At 40.6% G+C, this 20,337-nt stretch overlaps 1 protein-coding gene and 1 long non-coding RNA gene across 6 annotated transcripts; one reads left to right on the forward strand and one right to left on the reverse strand.

Annotated features, from left to right (window-relative positions):
- Positions 1-236: 236 nt before the first annotated feature.
- On the forward strand, positions 237-3,453 carry LOC131255485 (protein RICE SALT SENSITIVE 3). 4 transcript variants are annotated; one of them, XM_058256227.1, is made up of 7 exons: positions 237-402; positions 917-973; positions 1,056-1,244; positions 1,338-1,443; positions 1,584-1,625; positions 1,709-1,765; positions 2,873-3,453. In XM_058256227.1, the coding sequence occupies exons 1-7, from the start codon at positions 356-358 to the stop codon at positions 3,344-3,346; spliced, it is 972 nt and encodes a 323-aa protein (XP_058112210.1). In that variant the 5' UTR covers positions 237-355; the 3' UTR covers positions 3,347-3,453. The 4 variants fall into 4 exon arrangements, with proteins under 4 accessions (XP_058112210.1, XP_058112211.1, XP_058112208.1 ...); XM_058256228.1 differs by having other exon boundaries at positions 238-402; positions 920-973; XM_058256225.1 differs by lacking the exon at positions 237-402 and adding an exon at positions 435-752.
- Positions 3,454-4,583: 1,130 nt separating this feature from the next.
- LOC131255486 (uncharacterized) lies at positions 4,584-16,176 on the reverse strand. Of its 2 annotated transcripts, none has more exons than XR_009176082.1 (2): positions 14,609-16,176; positions 4,584-4,984 (listed from the first exon to the last, which is right to left on the reverse strand). It is a non-coding gene; the product is annotated as an uncharacterized LOC131255486 (long non-coding RNA). The 2 variants fall into 2 exon arrangements; XR_009176083.1 differs by lacking the exon at positions 14,609-16,176 and adding an exon at positions 5,082-7,957.
- Positions 16,177-20,337: the final 4,161 nt, after the last annotated feature.

Raw genomic sequence — 20,337 nt, forward strand, 5'->3', positions numbered from 1 at the left:
GAATTTGAATAAGTGGGTGTTCTTTATACATGTGTATATAATCATTCTCTCTATCTCTACACATGTATTTTTATGTATGGTCTGTTTTTTCAAAATGTTGAACAAATGCTGGATACAAAAAATGAGTAAGATGTTGATGTTTTTTTTTCTGAAATGAAATGAGTACAAATACCTTGGTGTCAGAAAAGGAAAGAGAAAAAAAGGTGTTGGGGTTGGAGACAGAGATGTGGGTCTTTAAGGAAAGGAAGATAAACACACTTTGATGGGGTAGAAATACAAAGGAATTGGTCTTGCTGAGGTATTTAATAGTTATAATTGGGATAAGGAGTGAGAAAAGGATGGTGAACAGTTTTGAATGGTTGAAACGATTGAAAAAGAGACCTTTGGGGACTGGGAAGAAAGGTGGGCCTCAGGAGATCGCATTGGTAAAATTTATAGCATGATTAAAACTGTTGCAGAGAGAGAGGGGGGGGTATAAATTCGGGTTTTCATTCTTGTTGGGCTTGCACTGAGAAGAATGGATTCTGGTGTTTTTCTTCATTAACGATAGTAGAGTACAGAGAGAGAGAGAGAGAGAGAGAGAGAGAGAGAGAGGGGTTCTAATAAGGAAGATAGATGGAAGAGCACGTCAATCCATTAGCTGTGACCCATCTTCTTCAACACACCTTGAGGAGCTTGTGTATTCCTGAGAGCTCTCAATGGGTTTATGCCGTCTTTTGGAGGATTTTGCCTAGAAACTACCCACCACCCAAGTGAGAAAAAAGAAAAAAGATAGGAATCACATATTTTATGCTTTCTTCTTATATCTAATATCTTGGAGAAAAGAGGGGGGGAAAGCTCAGTATCCATACACAGATGAAAACATACATTTCATGGTTTCTTTCTGTTTCTTTAATCTCATGTTTTGTTATTTTAGCAGGTGGGATGTTCAAGGAGGAGCTTATGACAGGTCAAGAGGAAACAGGAGGAACTGGTATTGACTTTAATTTCACTGTAGAAGTAGTTTACTCCTTTACACTCTCAATGCTTTCATGATCCATATATATCTACCTCAGGATATTGGTATGGGAAGACGGCTTCTGCAATTTCGCTGCATCTGCCGCAGCCAACCACTCCGAATTTGACTCAAGCAGCTGCACTGGTGGTCCATTAGTTTATAGCAATTGCGAATTTCAGCACCTCAAAGGCCTTCAGCCTGAAGTTTTCTTCAAGATGTCCCATGAAATCTACAACTATGGAGAAGGGTAACTAGCCAAGAAAAAAAAAAACTATATATATAGCGTAGGGACGGTAGTTACATGCATAATCTATTCAAGATGGTATGGTTTCTTGTGCAGTTTGATTGGGAAAGTAGCTGCAGATCACAGTCATAAATGGGTATTCAAAGAACCTCAAGAACATGAAATAAATTTCTTGTCTGCGTGGCATAATCCAGCTGATTCAGTGAGTGAGCTTAATCCTTACGCATACATAGATATAAATACATATATACATATATAAATACAGACCTGTATGCATTTTTATTTTTATTTTTATTTTTTCAACTTGGGTTGTGAAAAATATGAGTGGTTGATGAATTTCAGCATCCAAGGACATGGGAGGCTCAGTTCCAGTCGGGTATTAAGGTTCATACCAACATCAGCTCTGTGTCTCAGTTTCAAAGGCTTCTTAGTGTTGCTCCCTCTAATTTGATCACTGAATCCTGCAGACTATTGCTTTAATTGCAGTTAGAGAAGGTGTAGTTCAGCTAGGAGCTGTTAATAAGGTCAGATTTCTCTCTCTCTCTCTCTCTCTCTCTCTCTCTCTCTCTCTCTCTCTCTCTCTCTCTCTCTCTCTCTCTCTCTCTCTCTCTCTCTGTCTCTCTCTCTCTCTCTCTCAGAAGAAGAAGAAGAAGAAGAAGAAGAAGAAAGAGGACGTAGATAAAGTTGGTGCTTTTTTTTTCTTTTACTTGTCTGTTTTGATTGTCATATGATGCATATTTCACAAATGATGCTCTTATTTTATGATGTCAATGTGAGGGATTGTATATATATTGTATTTATAGATTCTCATTATTACTCTGAGGAAATTGAAGACTATAACCCATTTCATAGAAGATTCTCTCTCATGAGGAGATTGAATATATGGTATTTGATGGCCATTCCAAGGACAGATCTTCTTTCATTTCGAGATACGCGTCTCGTGAGGAGATTGTATTGGGTTCATTTCATGAAAGCTCCTCTCTCTCTCTCTCTCTCTCTCTCTCTCTCTCTCTCTCTCTCTCTCCCGAAAGTGTGGGTGCCCATTTGATGAAAGGTTCTATCTCAAGAAGCAGATATCGTATTTAGTGCTCATATCAGTAAAGATTCTGTCCCTCTCATGAAGATATGGCATTGATGTTCATTTCCTGAAGATATGTGGTTCCCATTTCTTTAGTGGTGAACACACAGGAATGCTATACATATGCATATGCATCCACACGTGCTTACATGCAAAGATCATCTCACAACCAGTAACATTGATTCAGTGCAGATAGAGTAACAACAATTGTACTTGATCCATTAAGATAGACTGTAACATGGTATGCGTGTATCAGATCCAGGCCATCAGCACTGACCATTCTCTCTCCCAAAAAACAGATAAGCCTACGCTTGTAAAAGAAGCATGGACACTACTTAGAAATATGACCCACGTTCAATATTCCACCTAGATGTGTGGCATACCTGATGAATACTTGCCCTACCCAACGAATGGCCAAGATCTTAGACACGTGTGCAATGTTGGGAAGTATGCTGTGAGCGAGAATACTTAATATTCCTCCTTATAATATTAGATTAAACCACCTATTCAACTCTTTATGATCATGAATAATGTTCTAATCACTGCATTCAAGGTGATGGAAGACCTGAGCTATGTGGTTCTACTGCGTAAGAAGTTCAGCTACCTAGAAAATATTCCAGGCGTCCTTCTACCTCACCCTTCATCATCTGGATTCCCCTTCAAGATCGACAGTGGCAACCCACCAGACAGCTGGTCTTACCATTTGGGCCACCCTCCGCCCGCAGAATACTATGATCAACTCAGCCAGCAGCCAATGAAGATTACACCATCGATGAGTAGCCTTGAAGCTCTCCTCTCAAAGCTCCCAGCGGTTGGGCCAGCCCCGTCTGGGTCATCGTCCGGCTACTACGAGGCTCCGCTGTTTGCATCTTCTCAGAGACCATTGGGTCTGACGGGTATGGACAAGGTAGCTAAGGAGGAGATTGATGAGGAATGTGGGCATGAGAGCGACATGGATTTGGCTGGTGAGAGTAGCAGTTCCATGTCATCTTATCACTTCAATACAAAACCCAACAAGGGATTTTGAGAAGCTAATTTGACTTATGTCTCATTTGGTGGTTACTAATTGTAAAAGGTTTTTCTTTCTTGATATACCGCCATCCATCTATATAAGCGTAAGTTTTAGACTGGCTATTGAAAAGATATTATGGTTGTGTTTAGATGCAGAAAAAAAAAAAATCAATTGTGAATAGTTTGCTTAGGGTGCGTTTGGTTGCACCAAATACCATGAAATTTCATGATATTTTCATGGTATCTGATGCAACCAAACACGTGCTTAGTCAAGATGAACTTTGTTGATATTTAGCGCAACCAAACAAACAGTTAGTCAAGAGGAAGTTACAATATCAAAGATGTTTAAATGTCAAACTGCGCTTGCTCTTTCACATCAAACTTGGAAGCAATGTAATTGCAATTAAGAGCCCAATTCCTCAATGGGAAATCTAAGGTGATTGAATAACAATTGCAATTTGATCTAATAATGCATCCAAACACACCTGGGTGAAAAGATTACGATGGAAGGGGAATGCAAATTTCGAATAGACATTTGAATCCGAGTGAATAGAGAATGTTGAAAAATACTCGAACAAAAACAGGTTTTTTTTATAATAAAAAAATAAATAAAATAAATAAAAATAAATAAATAAATAAAACCAAGTTGATAGAGGGTTGAAAGATTCATTTTTCTTAACATTTATCCAAGCTCGCTGAGTTTTGAGTCTGAAAGACTATTCAGGGACCAAACTAGCTTGCGTGAGATAGATGTCAATATAGCAGGCTTGAAAAACAGTTGATGACCTTGTTCATCGTAAGTCATTGATTCAAAGGTTTAGCTAAATACAATATGCTTGCAATGCATTCAATAGCCCAACTGGGCCTTCTCACATCATTTACTTACTGCAAATCCACAATAGATGTGGGAGAAAATATGGCATTTCCCATGAAAAACATGAAATAATTCATGTAAAATTATCTAATGATCTTTGAATGCTCCGATAATATTTTCCAGAGTTCCATGTGGACAGCTTAGCAATAAACCTTTGCTATATTCCAATATTCGCCATACATCTACAAAGAACAGTTCCTTCGTTTTGATAGTTCCTCTTCCTTAATCATAAATGCAAAAAAAAAAATAATAATAATAATAATACTAAATAAATAAATAAATAAATTGAACTACTCTCGAAATTTATAGAGCAACTCCTTCGAGAACCCCACTCCTGAATCACCCTTCAGACAGTGAACAACAAGAAGATAGCCAGAGATTGAAAACACCCTTGCAACATATTTCCCTGCTGCAAGAAATTAAGATTTCATAACATTGTCATACAAAAAATTCAAAATGAAAGAATAAGATTATATATATAACATGTAAAATTCCTTGCCATTCTCAATTGCTTTAGTCCCTTCCCTGTTTTCAATTTCCCATTGACACAGCTCCATTTGGAGGGGCTAATGGACGGCCGCTACTTATTCTCTGAAGGAGGTCCTCCATACTCAACCTGATCATCCTACACCAAAAATTGTAGGGAGGTTCTCCATACTCAAAAAACCTGATGGCCCGCCTTGTCTCTAACATGCACACTCACCTGCACAGTCAAATTATTACGCCAACAAGAATCAGCCACTTTGGCATTAGCTTCATGTCGTAACCCCCAAGCAAAATCTGCAAAATGTACAACCATGTCAGATATCACACTGAACAGACGCTTGAAATTGATACACACTACAGTACAATCTAAATTTGGGTTCATTCACCATACTCAAAAAACCAGGTTTACTGGCTTCTAGTTCCATGATTTGTAGTATTCTTGAAGCTTGAATGTAAATCTTCATTCTTCCTTTTTTTCAGGGAGTTAATTAGAAAATACCAGTTAACTGATGGCTCATAAAACTAGAGGTTTGGTAGTCCCACACGCAATCTTCACACATGACATGTCAAGCAGGCCCTACTGTGGGACTAAAGCAGTATTGAAGGTGGTCCCACCGTTAAGATGATTTTTGTGCAAAAAATCAAGTAGTCTACCCATCAGGTGGTCCACCTCTATAAAAAGGAATAGGCAGTTGAAAAACAATGCCAACAGGTAGATGTGTGGCCTGCCTTGATGCCGGCCCGGTTGATGGGAATCGGCAACACACGCAGCAGAGAACAATTGCTAGCAAAGGGCACCAAGCAGAGACACACAAGGAACATGGAGAAGGCCCAAACAGTGGGACCCACAGGAAGATCAAGGGGCATCAGCCCTCTCTCACACTCACACAAGCTAATATAAGAAAAACTCAGATTTTTTATTATTAAAAAATAAAATAAAAACAATCACATGGTAGCCTATTTATTAGCAATCAAGTAAATTCTGTTTCTCCCATGTGTCCTTCTCTACTCATCTGAAAACAAGAGGTTCTACATCTTCCCCCAATCAAAATCCTTATCCATTCTACGGACCAATGAGAAAGAAGATAGTAACTAGTAAAAATCGAAGATAAAAATGTGTGGAGGAAAGAGAGTCAATGAGAGGCCGTCCACAAGTTGGTTCCAATATGAGGAGAGGGAATTTCAGGTGGTGTACACAGTGGGCAATGCTTTCGTGGATGTGGAAAAACTATTTCCACGTCGTAGTACCTCGTGGGTTGGTTGACGCCACAATAGTGTTTCCGCATTCTGATTCCATTGGTCCATCTACCGGAGCATGAGTTTGGATCTCGAAACAGGGAGAAACATTTGCCACATCCCAAGTTTCTTGAGCCGTGCTCGGCCTAGAGAATGGTATTCCAAAATGGTTAACCATTACACGTTACAAGGTTGTAATGGCCGTAACAGTTATTATGGAAAAATTGACCTGTATCAACCTGCAATGTCTTGTAACGGCCCAATAATGGTCCATAACAGTCTGCTAAAGGGCCAAAATAGGTTTTTCCTTTTAAAGAAAAAGAAAAAGAAAAATCCATAACGGCCGTTACGTCCCGTATCATAATGGTAATGGCAGTGGCTGTTACCACCACCTTTACCTTATGGAATACCTTGGCCCAGAGCAATAGGACAACATGGGTTTGTAATTGGATTTTTAGTTGTCCACGCCTAATGATCTTGTGGTGGAAGGTGATTCAGTTTGTTGGATCAGTCACAGCAATTGATCGGCTGTGTTGGGGGGCCCTTCTTTGATTAGAGCAGTCCCAACTTGTGGATGACAATGATGCCCCAATTATTCTCCCCAGGTGAGAGAAAACTCGGCCTCAAGTTTGAATTACAAGAAGCACCTTCATAGCATGCTTCCTTCGACCTCAATGGAGGTTGATGATGTAACCCTTCTTGTTTGATGGGCTTTGAAAGCAAAGGATTGTCCCTTAATTTTCAACTTGTTCTCAACATGGATAACATAATTGAATTGTTATTGCAGCAAGTTATCCTTGTCAGATTACACAAATCCAACCTTCGATCTTTCCATCATGACCATAGCAATCACGATCATACATGAAACGGTATGAGTATTAGGCGATCTAAAAGAAAAGGAAAAAAGAAAAAACTGTAACGGCTGTTACAGCCCATATCCACCATTACTGCAATGAGATACCTTGGCTATGAGCAACTAGACAATGGGGCAAGGTGTTCCAAAACAGTAACAGTGGCCGTAACGGCCACCACCATTGCCGTTATGATACAGGCCATAACGGCTGTTACAGCCCCGTATCGGCCGTTACGGCCATTTTTTATTTTTGTGAAAATTGTTGTTACTGGACCGTTACGGGACCGTTACGGGGCCGTTATGGGACCATTACAGGACCGTCATGGCCCATTTTTCTGTAATGGCCATTTCGACCACGTAACGCGTAACGGTTATAAACGTTACCGTTACGTAATGGCCGTTATGTAACCAATTTTGAATACCATGCAACGGGGGTTTGTGCATTGGATGTTTTAGTTGTCCACGCCCAATGGTCTAGTGGAGGAAGGTGATTGGGTTTGTCGGATCAATCTCAGCTATTGATCAGCTGTGTTGGGGGCCCCTTCTTTGATCAGAGCGGCCCAACTTGTCATAGATGGCCATGATGCCCTCATCATTCTCCCCGGGTGAGATAAAACTTGGACTCGAGTTTGAATTACGTGGAGCACCTTCATAGCATGCTCCCTTCAAACTCAATGGAGGTTGATGATATAACCCTTCTTGTTTGAGGGGCATTGAAGGCAAAGGATTGTCACTTAATTTTCAACACATTCTCAACATGGATCACATAGTTGAATTGTTATTGCAAGGTGCAGCAAGTGATCCCTGTCAGATTGCACAAATCCAACCTTCGATCTTTCCTTCATGACTGTAGTAATCATGATCATACAAGAAACAAAATGAGCATCAGGCGATCTAACCATTGGCTAACCAATGACCGCAGCATTCAATTCTTCAATGGTGAGGTCATTAGGAGACTCTCTTCAGTCACTTCAGTGGGATCTGCATTGAAATTTACGAATTCATAGGGGTCCTCATCGAAGATGGGAATCTTGTTGAGATCCTCAACATGCTCACCGGTCTCCTTCTATACCAATTCGTACATGTGGCTCATTTTTGGGCCTCTCGTGATGATGTAGCCCAAGAGAGAAGTGAATCTCTCTCTCTCTCTCTCTCTCTCTCTCTCTCTCTCTCTCTCTCTCTCTCTCTCTCTCTCTCTCTCACCCACACCCACACCCACACACGCGCGCACGCGCGCGCCCACCCACACACACACACTTGGTGAGTTTTAATGCCATCACTTTTATTGAGCTTGTACTAGAGAGGGTACTTTTCAGCCTTGAGGTTCAGCTTGTCAAGGGGACTCTCAAATATGATGTTTCTGCAACTCCCACCATCAATGATAACCTTACGCTTGGTGAGTTTTATCCCATCAATTTTATTGAGCTTGTACTAGTGAGGGTACTTTTCAGCCTTGAGGTTCAGCTTGTCAAGGGGACTCTCAAATATGATGTTTCTGCAACTCCCACCATCAATGATAACCTTACAAACCTTTCCACAAACGGTACATGCAGTGTGAAAGATGCACTTTCATAGCTAGGCATCTTCTTGCTTCGAAAGAAAGAAGCTTTTTTGCATAAGAAGATACCCAAATCATCTGAGAGGTAGTTTTCATTATCTTCCTTGGGGTTCTTACCATAGGTTGGCTCGTCATCACAATCATGCCTGTCATCTTCTTCTGCTTGGCCATCAGTTGCTTGTCACAATTGATTAACATATAGGACTTGCGAAATGGCTCAATGATTCGATCACCATACTTGTAGCACCGGAAAGAAGAAGGTGCACTACACCTTTGGGGAGATTGAGAGCCAACAAGTGGACTGTATGTTGCAGGTGTGCCGACAGTAGATGCTCAGGTATGTCGAGAAGCAGGCATCGCATCTTGTGAGACATTCACACCACTACTTCCCTTACCTCGCAATCTGGTTAAGTGAAACAACAAACCACTAGGCCTTGCCAAGGCCTGCTTTGATTGGTATTTAATGACGACAACTCGTGGTATGCTTCAAGCAGGGTCCAAAGAGCATGTAATCACAACACCTAAATGATGCCTAGTCAAAGCCTACTAACATAATGTGCAACAAGTTGGTCCCTCACTTGGCGAGATTGTTGCACCCCACAAGTTAGTTGAACTCTTCAGTGTATTCATTAAAGGACCGATCTCCCTATCACAACGTGTGCAGTCGCTCGCAGTCAATATGTAGTTGTATGGTTTTATTTTAGGCCTAGAGGTGATCTTAGGCTTCCTTTGGTGCCACCGTGTGATCCAAACCTGCTCCCACCATGCGGACGGGCACCCCTTATGCCGGTGACCAGCTTGACCTATATATCATAAGGAATTTCATTGTATTTGAAGATGCGCTCAATAGTGTTGAGCTAATCAATGAACTCTTCTACGCTTAGTCCACCATATTATTTGAGAATTGCAATATTAATCCCATAATTTGTACAATGATCTAGCTAACAGCCAAGTGGAATGCCCCCAATTTGTGGCTCCTGACGCCAAGCATGGTCATGAAAGGAGTTGATATTTTTATCCCTCTCGTAGATGTCCGCTGACGGAACCATCCGACAGCGAGGGGTCAAATCTTCCTCGAATTCCGGACCCACATCATCATGTGGTGGACTCAGAGGTTGCATGTGGTGCAGGATCAATTCTTCCACTTGCCTCTGGAGTCCAGTAATCTCTTCACCCTACTGAGCAATCATCTTGTCCTTTGCATCAACAGTTGGATCTTCATCTACAAGGCTCACATCCCCTCTCTCTACCTGTAGTAGTTTTGGGAAGCATGACGAACGCATCAAGGAAAAAACAAACGCTGAGAGAGAATAATATCCGAGGAGCAAAGCTAGGCTCTGATACCAGTTGATGCCAGCTCAATTGATAGGAATTAGCAACACATACAGCAGAGAACAATGGCTAACAAAGGGTACCAAGCAGAGACACACCGAGAACCTAGAGTTCAGTGGGACCCACATGAAGATCAAGGGGGCATTAGCCCATGCTATTATGCTCACACAAGAGCTAATATAAGAAAAAATTAGAAAATAATTTTATTGAAAAACCAATGCCTATAGCTTTCTATGGGAAAATGTTTATCAACAATCAAGTAAATTTCATTGCTCCAACGTATCCTTCTCTCCTCATCTAAAAACAAGAGGTTCTACATCTTCCACCAATCGAAATCCTTCATCTATTCTATGGACCAATGAGAAAGAAGATAATAACTAGTTAAAAACAAAAGGAAAAAAAAAAACGTGTGGACGGAAAGTCGCTGAAAAGCTGTCTACAAGTTGGTTCCAATTTGAGAAGAGGGAATTTCAGGCAGTGTACATGGTGGGGACACACTTTGTGCATGCAGAAAAACTATTTCCACATCCCAGTGGCTTGTGGGCTGGGGGACACAAAAGCAGTTTTTCCACATTCCGATTCCAATGGTCCATCCACCAGCACACGAGTTTGGATACTGGAACATGGAGAAACATCTCCCGCAACTCGAGTTTCTTATGTCGCGCTCCACTTGGAGTAATTGGACAATGTGGGTTTGCGTATTGAATGTTTCAGCAGTACACACCCAGGAAGGTGCACCGAAAGTTTATTCAGTCCCATCGAATCAATCTTGGCTATTGATCAACTAAGCTAGTGAGGCTCTTCTTTGAATTAATAGGCCATAAGTGATAAAATTGTTTCCAAAATTAATTCACAATTCAAATGCCATACCACGTAAGAAATAAAATATCAAAGATATAACCAAGTACTAAATGGAATAAAATGATACAATGGTACCTCAAATCCACATCAAGCTACGATGTTCACCAAGTCATCTTCTGCAGTTCTATGTGCAAGTCATGAGGCTATTATATCACAATGAGACACATGTCATGTGTCTGCACGTGCAGTCATCCTGCTATGGTTCAGTCCTTATGCATTGGGTTGAGTGTACATGAGTCTTTAGTAGTGTGTTTCTTTATGTTTCTTTCTATAAGGGTATTCATGTAACTTCAACTCCTAAGTGAAAGCCCTAGTACTAAAACAGGAGGGTGGGCATGTAGAGCTTCTTATGCTCTCCACTCTCTCTCCCATTTTTTTCTCTTTTTCTCCTTCCATATTTCTTTCTTCTAGATCCACAACATTTCCAATTAGATCCTTATCGGGGTAGGGGGGTAGTACTTTTTTTTTTTTTTTGGAATTTTATGTTCATTTTTCTGGAGTTTCGATTTTTTTTATTTTTTTTTTTCAGATCTATTGAAATGTAATGCATAGGGGGGTATTCCCATCAGATATACACCAAATCTGATTATAGATTTGGAGTATTGTTGTGGCAATCAAAGTTGGGGACCCAATTTAGGGAAAATAAAAAAATTTGTTTGATTTTTAAGAAAAAATTTTCTTTCAAATGCAATTTGTAATTAGCTAATAATTCATTATAAAAGTTATTGTGTTAAATATATGTTTAGTTTCTTAGTTCATTATGCAAATTTATAACACATTCTCTTTATTTTGGTGTTTGTGGCTTTGTGCAGAGACATTATTATATGATATTGTCTATTGGCTATTGTTGTATTTGTTAGGGATGGCTGGGAATGAGAACGAAGATGTAGGGTGGAAATATGAGGTAGGGATAGGTGTGAGTAGACAACAAATTATGTGCAAGTTTTGCAGCAAGAGCGTGAACGTGTGCATAACCCGATTAAAACAACACTTAGCCCAGGCAATAAGGGAGGACATGAGGAAAAACTTAAAAGAAATCAAAGGTAAAAGGCAATGAGGGAGAAGGAGAAAAATGCTACACTTAATGCATGTAAAGTGGAGGTTTTGGGTATTCCTACACAACTGGTTGATGAAGATATTAAGTCAAGGAGGGATTCGGATAGGGAGATGATGATTGTGAGGGAAAGTTTACGAAGTCAACGTGAGGGTGAGGAGCAGCATCAAATGTTTGGGACTAGTTCAATTCATGATGCGGGTGGGGGGAGTGGTATTGGTAGCAGTAGTGGGCGTGGCAACAAAGGATTATTTAGGGGGGTTATGTCGTACCATTACCACGCAACAGCAAGAGCCGCAACCATCTAAATACACACACCCCCCCCCCCCCCCAAAAAAATCACAATCTCAATGAGGAGAGGGAGCTCCTAGTGATGAGATAGTATTTAGGAAAGCTAGTAGCACACAAAAAGAAATTAAAGAACATATGGTCAAAGCAGAATGTAAATAATCTTGGAAAGGCAGCTACAAAGTTATTTTTGCACAATAGTATTCCTCCACATGTTGTTGACGATTCCACATATTTTTAGGTGGTTGTGGATGTAGCAGCGGATGCAGGACTCGAGATTAAAGCTCCCAGTTCTTATGACATTGACCTGAAGTATTCAAATGAAGTGTACAATGAAGTGTAGGATTATGTACAAACATTTAGAAGGATATAGGCGAGTAGGGGATGCACAATCATGCGTAATGGTTGGACTAGCCCAACCAAATTGAGCATGATAAATTTCATGGTCTACTGCTACCTAAGTATCACTAGTCACTATTGTGCTTGCTTGGAGAATATGTAACAGTGGAAGTGTAAAAGTACTTAGTACTTAACAATTACCTTAAATGTTAATAATCTCTAAAAAAAACATTTATCTTAATAAAAACCCTCCAATCACCTCACCACCAAAATGAAAATCTGGTTGGTTGTGGTTAGTCAACCTCCATGTCCTTGTAATCATCCAACTACGCTTATGGTTGTGCAACAGGCGCTAGTGCTGCATATCCATAATAACCAAAGCCGGATGGAAAGAGTAGGTCAACAAAACTTAAGGAAGACCGACCTTGACTAGGCATTGACCTTGATCCCGAGTAAGGATATCCAAAAATGCTAGACGAATAGTTATACTGTTACTCGTACTGTTGAGACTACAATACTAATGATGAATAACTTGGATTTAGATCCAGATATCTATACCCATATGGAATTTCTTGACAAGGACTACTCCAACATGAAAGTGGCTCAACATGCTCTGTGTATCCGTAATCATATCCATGTCGTCTATAAGCCTCCTGATGTCCCAGTGCTCCATGAGTACCACTAGTGCCAGCCTCTCCATGATGCTCATCTCCCTAGATGGTTGTATCGTGACTTAGTAGACTCATAAGTCCGACCTCATGTACCTCATTGATGCTTATCGGCTACACGATCTATAAATTGTTATATGGTGTACCAATTAACATCTGGCTCGAACCTCTTTATGGCATTATTCAAATCGATAGTACTCTCATCATCCTCTTTATATGTGATCGTGTATTAAAATTGTAAGTTTAAGACAAAGTCTACAAGTTCATTAAAAGAGAAAACAATAGAACATATCAATGCTACATTATATGCATAATAGCAGTAATTCATAAGTGACTTATGACTCATAGCTACAAGTTAGTAAACTAAGCCAATGAAAAAGAATAACTAAATTTAATCACCATAACTTATGTTTACCTGCCGCGTGGAGATCATAGTGAAGCTATCTAAAGGCACAACATAACCCTTCCCAAAAAAAAAAAAAAAATCATAATAATAATAATAATAATCCTATCCAAATCCTCCCCTGACTCAATATCATCATCAACCAGTTGTGTCGGAACCCCCAACACCTATGCTCTACATGCATCAAGCATGACCTTCCTCTCCTCCCTCATCGCATTTTTCCTTTTATTTCTTCTAAGCTTTTCCTCATCTCCGCCCTTACTACCTGAGGGACACTTGCACACCCTGAAACTTGACCCTTCTAATGGGCCAAGTGTTGTTTTAATCGGGTTATGCCCCCACTCACACTCATGCTTCAAAACTCACACATAATTTGTTGTCCACTCCCACCTATCCTTACGACTTACTTCCACCCTACATCTTCATTATCATTCCCAACCATCCCCAACAAATACAACAATAGTCAAACAAAAATAGCAAACAATGCGTCTGCACAAAGCCACAAACACCAAAATAAAGAGAATGTGTTATAAATTTACATAATGAACTAAGAAACTAAACATATATTTAACACAATAATTTTTATCATACATCATTAGCTAATTACAAATAGCATTAAAAAAAAAAAAAAAAAAAAAATCTTAAAACCCCAATCAAATCTAGTGAAATTCCAACAAAAATTACCCAAAAAAAAAAACTTAAATTTTCCAATTAGATCTGGTGTAAATCTGATTGGAAATGCCCCCACGCAAGATCTATGATCACATTCAGAAGAAACAAAATCTGAAAATTACAGAAAAATAAGGCACAAATGCCCAAAAAAATCTCAAAATACAACAAATCGATCTCCAAATCAGGTATGTACATCTAGGCATAAAATGATGATTTCTATTAATAGGAAAAAGAATAAACAAAAAAAAAAAAAAACGAGGATCTTTTTCACCTTTTTTCCCATTTTTTTTCAAAATTGGCTCCAACCCCTTCGATTTTTCAAATCCGCTTAAAAGTTGTTTTGATCCTCGAAATTGCTGGAAATATCACAGAAAATCACTCTAATATGGTTTGTTGGGATTATTTCAAGCAAAGGAGAGAGATCGAAAAGGGGAAAATCGGAGTTGGTTTAGGGCCTTTTATACTCGTATCGGTCTAACCAACACAAGTACCAAATATCAATAACAATACAGATCGTATCGGCTGATACAAGCCAATACAAACCGATATAAGATCGAATTTTCATATCGACCTATACAACCTCATATCACGTATCGTATTGAGCCGATACAATACATATATTCATATCCATGGAAGAAAGAAGAGACAGGTTACCTATTATATGATATGTTGCCCCCCGTTCAATCACTCATGGTGATGATCCAGTGGATGTAACTGAAGCCTTACATGAACCCACAAGTGAAATGAAGACACTGATGCTAGAATCTTGAACTGATACGTGACCAAAAAAATTTTCCAAATCCACAAGAGAAAATACGACTGATGTGCCTGGGCATGGAGAAGAGGTGTCCCCCTAGAGCATAACAAGGTTCACTTAAGGAGGAATGGATACTTCGCTTTTCTTCAATAAATCCCAATACTTTTTCACGGTATGATTGTTCTTCTTGCAATAGATGTAGTGACATGACTGCCCATATGCACAACTGCGACCACGATCACCGCACCCACCTCCACATCCACCTCTAGAGGGTGGACGACCCCCTCTAAGAGTGTTGCCCGCATCAGAGCAAAAGTTTGCATTGTCAGAATGTGTAGAGGATATAGAGGTAGAGACAAGTGTGGTCACGCACAAAACATGGGCAAATACATCTGATAGTGACCTGCTCACTTCCAAGGATTTGAAGTCAAGTCAACTCCAAGTAGGGCCAAACACTGGTAAGGAATAAAGCGACCAAAATTTCTTCTCATTGACACTTTTGTTGTGCCAGGCCTCGAGTAAATAGATGATGTAGAGAGCACTCATCGGCTAGGAATCGAGAACTATGCTCATGTAAATTATCTCCCTGCTCAATTGTTTGGAATTCATGAAAAATATAGTTGACATGTTGAATATTAGAATATAGTTGTCATAGACTATCCCAAGTCTCTTTAGCCCTATTTCCATACATCACATTACTGTAAACTGGCTCTTCCATACTATTGAAAAGCCAATTCATCACCTGATAGTCAATGTCCTTTCACTTGGAGAAGGTACCCGACTCCTCACTTAGGCTACTTTCTATGAGATGTTTATACTTCCATTTCGATTGTAAAAGGACCATAACAAGTCAAGCCTAGGGCAAGTAGTTCTCAACTCCACACAATTTAATGGAAACAATTTGTAGATTCTCGGACTTGTTTTCATATTTGGATTCCATCATCAATGAATTGAACATACAAAGCACAATAGATGAGAGGGATAAAAGCTACCACAGCGATTGATCAAAAACAGGCTACTCGAGCAATTGAATAAGCAACAGTCTACAGTCTGATAGCACAGTCGCCCGAGGAATTTGTAAATGGTCGGCCCATCCCTCTCAAAATTGCTATGCCAAACTTGGCTAAGAATTTGTACAAAACAAAACATAAACAGCCTCTTACTATAAGAATACAAATATGATTTCTTCTGAAACATATAGCAACACCAAATTGAAATCATAATCAATGTTTCAAATAGTGGTCATAGCATAGCAGTAGCGTACGCCACATAACATAGCGTAGCCATAATGCTACATAGAGTTGCAAAATAGCATAAATCCCTTGTAGATATGCTACAAAGTTCATAGCATATGCTACAGCTACATAGAATGTAGCGTACGTAGCGTACGCTATAATGTATATTTTTTTTAAGGTTTTGTTTGTATTAAATGGTGTTGTAAGTTGATATTAAGTGAGAGACTAGGGTATAACAAGTAGAAAAAGATTTGATGAAGATAATGTGAAGAAGAGATGAGAATATTGAGAGAGAAGGAGGAGGAGAGTTTGGGAGAGATGATGTGTTAGGCTTGCATGCCCTAACACATAATATTTTATTATGAAAAAGCATATAGTACACTGCAGGGGAATAGGGAAGTGTGCACATGCACTTACACTAAAAGGACACACAATAAATACAATACACTAGCATTCTCTATACTCCCCCTCAAGTTGGAGCATAGATGTTGATCATGCCCAACTTGTCACGAACACGATGAAGAGCATCTCGACTCAAGGATTTTGTAAAAACATCAGCAAGTTGATCCCCAAATCGAACAAAAGGAGTGACAATTTCCTTAGAAGCGACTTTCTCCCGAATAAAGTGACAGTCAACCTCAATATGCTTGGTTCGCTCGTGGAAAACTGGGTTACGAGCAATATGGATGGCCGCTTGATTGTCACAGTGAAGAGGAATAGGACCCGAATGAGGATAGCCAAGTTCTTCAAGAAGATTGCGAAGCCACACAAGTTCACATGTCGCATGAGCCATAGCACGATATTCAGCTTCAGCCGAGGACCGGGCAACAACTGGCTGCTTTTTGCTCTTCCAGGTTATAAGATTGCCACCTAGGAAGGTACAGAAACCGGATGTAGAGCGGCGATCAAAAGTACTACCTGCACAATCAGCATCGGAATAGCCAGAAAGATGAAGATGACCATGCAACTGAAAGTAGAGGCCAAGACCCGGGGCTGATTTTAAATACCGAAGTATTCGGTAGACAGCCGTGAGATGAGAAGTACAGGGAGCTTGCATGAATTGGCTAACAACCCCCACTGCAAATGAGAGATCTGGGCGAGTAATAGTCAGGTAAATAAGTCGGCCTACAAGTCGTCGATACATCTCGGGATCAGTAAGGAGAGGACCATCATCTGGTCAAAGCTTCTGTGAAGTATCTATGGGAGTGGTAGCAGGCTTGCACCCTAACATGCCGGTCTCCATAAGAAGATCGAGCGCATATTTTCATTGTGACAAGACCAATTTGGATGATGAGCGAGCAACTTCAATTCCGAGGAAGTAGCGAAGAGGACCAAGATCCTTGATTTCAAACTTAGTCTTCAAAAAATCTTTGACCTCCCTCATTCCAGCAGAATCACTACCAGACAAAACAATATCATCCACATAGGCAATGAGAACCATGATGCCCGTCGATCAACGACATATAAAGAGAGAATGATCAGCATGACTACGAACAAAGCCAAACTCCAAGAGAGCCTGACTAAATTTTTCGAACCATGCACGTAGAGATTGTTTAAGTCCATAAAGAGCCTTCTTCAACCGACATACAAGTGCAGGGTTGTGAGAAGCAACAAAGCCAGGAGGTTGATGCATGTAAACTTCCTCTGTAAGATCCCCATGGAGAAATGCATTCTTAACATCAAGCTGAAACAAGGGCCATGATAAATTAACGGCCAAGGAGAGCACAACACGAATTGAATTAAGCTTAGCCACTGGAGAAAATGTCTCGAAGTAATCCACACCATGAGTCTGGGTGTAACCTTTAGCAACAAGACGGACTTTATAGCGATCAATTGAGCCATTTAGAAGAAACTTGATTGTATAAACCATCGACAGCCAACAGGCTTATAGCCTACAGGAAGTGGCACAAGATCCCAGGTATGATTCTTCTCAAGAGCAGACATTTCTTCCATCATCGCCTTTGTCCAATCAGGACTCTGAAGAGCATGTGAGAGAGATCTAGGAATAGTCTGTGATGAAAGGGAAGGTGCAAACGACTGAAAAGACGGTGAAAGATGATCATATGAAACGAAATTACTAATGGGGTATTGAGTACAAGATCATGACCCTTTGCGCAAGGCAATGGGAAGATCTAAACTCGAGTTAGGAGAGTCACCTAAACCAACATCCAAAGTAAGCGGAAGGGTAGATGACTGAGCTTGTGAAGATTTATCTCGACGCTGATACACCCGCAGAGGCTTAGGCTCACCCATATCACCAACAGGATGCTGAATAGAGGGGAGAGGAGTTTTCCCATGATTACTAGTGGAAAGAGGATAAGAGTTATACTCCCCTTGACACGCAAGAGGATCACAGAGGGATCGGCCTGGAGAGGAGAAAAAAGAAAGATCCTCAAAGAAGGTGACATCAGCAGAGACATATTTCTTGCGAGTCAATGGGTCAAAGCATTTATAACCTTTCTGACTCCGAGTATACCCTATAAAGACACATTTAATCGCCCTGGGACTAAGTTTATCATTACTCCCATCCAAAATTTGAACAAAGCATGTACAACTAAAAACTTTAGGTGGTAGAGGAAATGGATTATCATGAGGATACAAAATAGTAAATGAAGATTTATAAGATAGAATACGTGAGGGTATACGATTAATAAGAAAAGAAGTAGTTAAAAGAGCATCACCCCAAAAATGTTTGGGTAGATGCATACCAGGTAGAAGGGTGCGAGCAACTTCAAGAAGATGACGATTCTTTCGTTCTGCAATACCATTTTGTTGAGGAGTGCGAGCACATGATGTCCTAGATAAAATACCACGTTCCTGCAAGCATGACAGAAAGGCAGTAGACATGTATTCTCCCCCATTATCAGAATGGAGGGATTTGATGGAACAATGAAATTGAGTGCACACTTCATGATAAAACACTTTAAACGCATCAAACACTTCACTTTAAGATTTCAAAAGATAGATCCAAGTCATGCGGGAATAATCATCAATAAAGGTAACAAAATATCTAAATCCAAAAGTCGAGGTAACCGGAGCTGGTCCCCAAACATCCGAGTGAACCAGAAGAAAAGGTTGAGATTTCCTCCCAGAAGAGCTAGGAGGAAACGTAGCACGATGATGTTTAGACAATTCACAAATATCACAGCATAATGGTTTAGTGACAGGTAAGGAGGGAAATAAAAGTCTCAATCTAGCAATGGATGGGTGGCCTAAGCAGCAATGCCACCAAGTCATGGACTCTTGATCTAGAGAAAGGGTACTAGAAGCGGCAACAGGTGTATCATCGAGAAGATAAACGCCTCCTCGCTCATGCCCCCCACCAATCACTCTCTTCGTCTGTAGGTCCTGAAACAAACAATAAGAAGGAAAGAAGGTGATGGAACAATTGAGTGATTTAGTAAGAGAGCTAACAGACAATAAGTTTAATGGAAAATGAGGCACATGCAATACAGAGGACAAAGACAAGGAAGAAGAGAGAGGGATGGAACCCATCCTAGAGATGGGAGATTGGGTTCCATCTGCGACTGTGACATACTGAGTGGGAGAAGAAGAAGAATAAGAAGAAAACAATTGCAACTTACCAGTCATATGGGAGGAAGCTCCAGAGTCAATGACCCAGGAGGTAGGAGAGGATGACGCAAGAAGGGCGATACCTGACTGGCCCGAAGCTGCGTGAGAAGGCTCAAGAATATCCCGAATGTGAAGCCGCATAAGGGCATCATATGCTGCCCGAGAAATAATAAGAGACTCCCCTGAAGTAGACTGCTCAGCTGTCGGGGTAGAAGACTGTCTCAGAAGCAACAGTGGAAGCAGCAGCATACGTAGGACGACCATGTAGCTGCCAGCAATAATCAATAGTGTGATTAGTTCTACCGCAATGTGAACAAATGCGGAAACCATCACGTCCTCGTCCACGTCCACCACGACCACGAAGACTACGGCCGCCGCGACTACGATCTAGATCGCGGCCTCTACCACGACCACCAAAACCAGAAATGCGCCCTGAGCTCAAGGATGGTACCCGAAGACCAAGGGAGGACTGATCGCCAACAAGATGTGCCGAACGCTCGGGTGGCACAAATGAATGAGAAGGAAGAGTAGAGATCATAGCACGCTGACACATGGCATAGACTGTCGTCAATGGGGGAAGAGGATCCTGCATAACAACCTGATCGCGAACGTGAAGATAATCAGAACTCAACCCAGCGAGGAACTGCATGATACGAGTATCATCCCGTTGCTTATGAGCATGTTCATGATCCTCTTTACATTTGGAAGGAAGAGGCTGATACATATCCAACTCATCCCACATACCCCGAAGCATCGAATAGTAGTCTTTTAAGGATCTGGAGTTTTGTTGAAACCGACCAATTTCTTGAATAAGCTGG

The sequence above is a fragment of the Magnolia sinica genome, chromosome 9, assembly GCF_029962835.1.
Source record: "Magnolia sinica isolate HGM2019 chromosome 9, MsV1, whole genome shotgun sequence".
Classification (NCBI taxonomy): Eukaryota; Viridiplantae; Streptophyta; class Magnoliopsida; order Magnoliales; family Magnoliaceae; genus Magnolia; species Magnolia sinica.

What these genes read in the sequence shown, in the direction of transcription:
- LOC131255485 (XM_058256225.1), top strand. Translation starts at nt 616, where the DNA reads ATGGAAGAGCACGTCAATCCATTAGCTGTGACCCATCTTCTTCAACAC. An exon ending in ATCTACAACTATGGAGAAGG is followed by an intron (nt 1,245 to 1,337) that starts GTAACTAGCCAA and finishes TTTCTTGTGCAG; the next exon opens with TTTGATTGGGAAAGTAGCTG. An exon ending in AGCTAGGAGCTGTTAATAAG is followed by an intron (nt 1,766 to 2,872) that starts GTCAGATTTCTC and finishes ACTGCATTCAAG; the next exon opens with GTGATGGAAGACCTGAGCTA.